At 53.7% G+C, this 3,990-nt stretch overlaps 1 protein-coding gene across 1 annotated transcript; it reads left to right on the forward strand.

Moving 5' to 3' along the window:
• Positions 1 to 571: 571 nt before the first annotated feature.
• LOC130272803 (serine-aspartate repeat-containing protein I-like) lies at positions 572 to 1,603 on the forward strand. Its single transcript, XM_056518696.1, has one exon. The coding sequence runs from the start codon at positions 572 to 574 to the stop codon at positions 1,601 to 1,603; it is 1,032 nt and encodes a 343-aa protein (XP_056374671.1).
• Positions 1,604 to 3,990: the final 2,387 nt, after the last annotated feature.

Consider the following 3,990-nt stretch of genomic DNA (forward strand, 5'->3'; position numbering starts at 1 on the left):
TCACCTGTGAGTCCCTGTATCAATGTTTATTCTCATTGTGTCCCATCAGGTCTGCTGTCACTTCTAAGGTCTGCAGTGATGATGACGTCTTGTTTACAATAACAGTATTAAAATATTCATGAAGAACAAGGTCAGGCGTCTAGAACAGGGAGCTTTGGGGTACAAATATTTTTATGATTAAGAAGGGACCTTTTTTATTTACTTAAGCCCCTGCCCTCCAAATGTCTGTGCATGTCCCTGATGAGGATGAGGACAGAGATGAGGACAGAGATGAGGACGGGGATGAGGACAGAGATGAGGACAGAGATGAGGATGGAGAGGAGGACGGAGATGAGGCAAAGATGAGGACGGAGATGAGGACGGAGATGAGGACAGAGAGGAGGACGGAGATGAGGACAGAGTTGAGGACAGAGATGAGGACAGAGATGAGGACAGAGATGAGGACGGAGATGAGGACGGAGATGAGGAAGGAGATGAGGACAAAGATGAGGACAGAGAGGAGAACGGAGATGAGGACGAAGATGAGGAAGGAGATGAGGACAGAGATGAGGACAGAGATGAGGACAGAGATATGGACAGAAATAAGGATGGAGAGGAGGACGGAGATGAGGACGGAGATGAGGAAGGAGATGAGGACAGAGATGAGGACGGAGATGAGGACAGAGATGAGGACAGAGATGAGGACGGAGAGGAGGACGGAGATGAGGTAGGAGATGAGGACAGAGATGAGGACAGAGATAAAGAAGGAGATAAGGACGGAGATGAGGAAGGAGATGAGGACAGAGAGGAGGACAGAGAGGAGAACGGAGATGAGGACGGAGATGAGGAAGGAGATGAGGACAGAGATGAGGACGGAGAGGAGGACGGAGATGAGGACGGAGATGAGGAAGGAAATGAGGACAGAGATGAGGACGGGGATGAGGACGGAGAGGAGGACGGAGAGGAGGACGCAGATGAGGACAGAGAGGAGGACGGAGATGAGGACAGAGTTGAGGACAGAGATGAGGACAGAGATGAGGACAGAGATGAGGACGGAGATGAGGACAGAGATGAGGACGGAGATGAGGACGGAGATGAGGAAGGAGATGAGGACAGAGATGAGGACGGAGAGGAGAACGGAGATGAGGACAGAGATGAGGAAGGAGATGAGGACAGAGATGAGGACAGAGATGAGGACAGAGATATGGACAGAAATGAGGACGGAGAGGAGGACGGGGATGAGGAAGGGGATGAGGAAGGATATGAGGACAGAGATGAGGACGGGGATGAGGACGGAGAGGAGGACGGAGAGGAGGACAGAGATGAGGACGGAGATGAGGACAGAGATGAGGACAGAGATGAGGACGGAGAGGAGGACGGAGATGAGGAAGGAGATGAGGACAGAGATGAGGACAGAGATAAAGAAGGAGATGAGGACGGAGATGAGGAAGGAGATGAGGACAGAGAGGAGGACGGAGATGAGGACAGAGATAAAGAAGGAGATGAGGACGGAGATGAGGAGGAGATGAGGACGGAGATGAGGACAGAGATAAAGAAGGAGATGAGGACGGAGATGAGGACGGGGATGAGGACGGAGATGAGGACGGAGATGAGGAGGAGATGAGGACGGAGATAAAGACGGAGATGATGACGGAGATGAGGATGGGGATGAGGACGGAGATGAGGACGGAGATGAGGACGGAGATGAGGAAGGAGATGAGGACAGAGATGAGGACGGAGAGGAGAACGGAGATGAGGACAGAGATGAGGAAGGAGATGAGGACAGAGATGAGGACAGAGATATGGACAGAAATGAGGACGGAGAGGAGGACAAGGATGAGGACGGGGATGAGGAAGGATATGAGGACAGAGATGAGGACGGGGATGAGGACGGAGAGGAGGACGGAGAGGAGGACAGAGATGAGGACGGAGATGAGGACAGAGATGAGGACAGAGATGAGGACGGAGAGGAGGACGGAGATGAGGACGGAGATGAGGAAGGAGATGAGGACAGAGATGAGGACAGAGATAAAGAAGGAGATGAGGAAGGAGATGAGGAAGGAGATGAGGACAGAGAGGAGGACGGAGATGAGGACAGAGATAAAGAAGGAGATGAGGATGGAGATGAGGAGGAGATGAGGACGGAGATGAGGACAGAGATAAAGAAGGAGATGAGGACGGAGATGAGGACGGGGATGAGGACGGAGATGAGGACGGAGATGAGGAGGAGATGAGGACGGAGATAAAGACGGAGATGATGACGGAGATGAGGATGGGGATGAGGACGGAGATGAGGAGGAGATGAGGACGGAGATGAGGACAGAGATGAGGACAGAGATGAGGATGGAGATGAGGACGGGGATGGGAACAGAGATGAGGATGAGGACAGGGATGAGGACGGGGATGACGACAGGGATGAGGATGGAGATGATGGCGGAGATGAGGATGGGGATGAGGACAGAGATGAGGATGGGGATGAGGACAGAGATGAGGACGGAGATGAGGAGGAGATAAGGACAATGATGAGGACAGAGATGAGGATGGGGATGAGGACGGAGATGATTAGGAGATTAGGACAGAGATGAGGACGGGAATGAGGACGGGGATGAGGACGGGGACGAGGACAGGGATGAGGACGGAGATGAGGACGGAGATGAGGACGGGGATGAGGATGGGGATGAGGACAGGGATGAGGACGGAGATGAGGACAGAGATGGAGACCTAGATGAGGACAGAGATGAGGACAGAGATGGAGACCGAGATGAGGACGGAGATGAGGACGGAGATGAGGACGGGGATGAGGACGGAGATGAGGACGGGGATGAGGACGGAGATGAGGATGGGGATGAGGACAGGGATGAGGAAGGAGATGAGGACTGAGATGAGGACGGGGATGAGAAGGAGATTAGGACAGAGATGATGACGGAGATGAGGACGGGGATGAGGACGGGGATGAGGAAGGAGATGAGGATGGGGATGAGGATGGGGATGAGGATGGGGATGAGGACAGAGATGAGGATGGAGATGAGGAGGAGATTTGGACAGAGATGAGGACGGGGATGAGGACGGAGATGAGGACAGAGATGAGGATGGGGATGAGGACGGGGATGATGACAGTGATGAGGACGGAGATGATTGCCGAGATGAGGATGGGGATGAGCACAGAGATGAGGACAGAGATGAGGACAGAGATGAGGACAGAGATGAGGACAGAGATGAGGAGGAGATGAGGACGAAGATGAGGACGGGGGTGAGGACAGAGATAAGGAGAGAGATGAGGATGGGGATGAGGACGGGGATGAGGACGGGCATGAGGATAGAGATGAGGACGGAGATGAGGACGGGGATGAGGACGGAGATGGGGACAGGGATGAGGACGGGGATGAGGCAGAGATGAGGACAGAGATGAGGACTGGGATGAGGATGGGGATGAGGACGGGGATGAGGACAGGGATGAGGACAGAGATGAGGACAGAGATGAGGACGGGGATGAGGGCGTGGATGAGTACGGGGATGAGGATGGGAAGGAGGACGGAGATGAGGACGGAGATGAGGACAGAGATGAGGACGGGGATGAGGACGGGTATGAGGACGGGGATGAGGACAGAGATGAGGACGTGGATGAGGACAGGGATGAGGACAGGGATGAGGACATAGATGAGGATGGAGATGAGGAGGAGATTAGGACAAAGATGAGGACAGAGATGAGGACGGAGAGGAGGACCGAGATGAGGACTTAGAGGAGGACAGAGATGTGGACAGAGATGAGGACGGAGATGAGGACAGAGATGAGGAGGAGATGAGGACAGAGATGAGGACGGAGATGAGGACAGAGATGAGGATGGGGATGAGGACGGAGATGAAGATGGGGATGAGGACGGGGATGACGATAGGGATGAGAATGGAGATGAGGACAGGGATGAGGATGGGGATGAGGACGGGGATTAGGATGAGGATGGGGATGAGGACAGGGATGAGGACGAGGATGAGGATGGAGATGAGGATGAGGAC

This window comes from Hyla sarda, chromosome 5 (assembly GCF_029499605.1).
Source record: "Hyla sarda isolate aHylSar1 chromosome 5, aHylSar1.hap1, whole genome shotgun sequence".
NCBI classification, from domain to species: domain Eukaryota; kingdom Metazoa; phylum Chordata; class Amphibia; order Anura; family Hylidae; genus Hyla; species Hyla sarda.

Bases quoted from the DNA above. Each gene is read 5' to 3' on its own strand.
- LOC130272803 (XM_056518696.1), top strand. From the start codon at position 572: ATGGACAGAAATAAGGATGGAGAGGAGGACGGAGATGAGGACGGAGAT.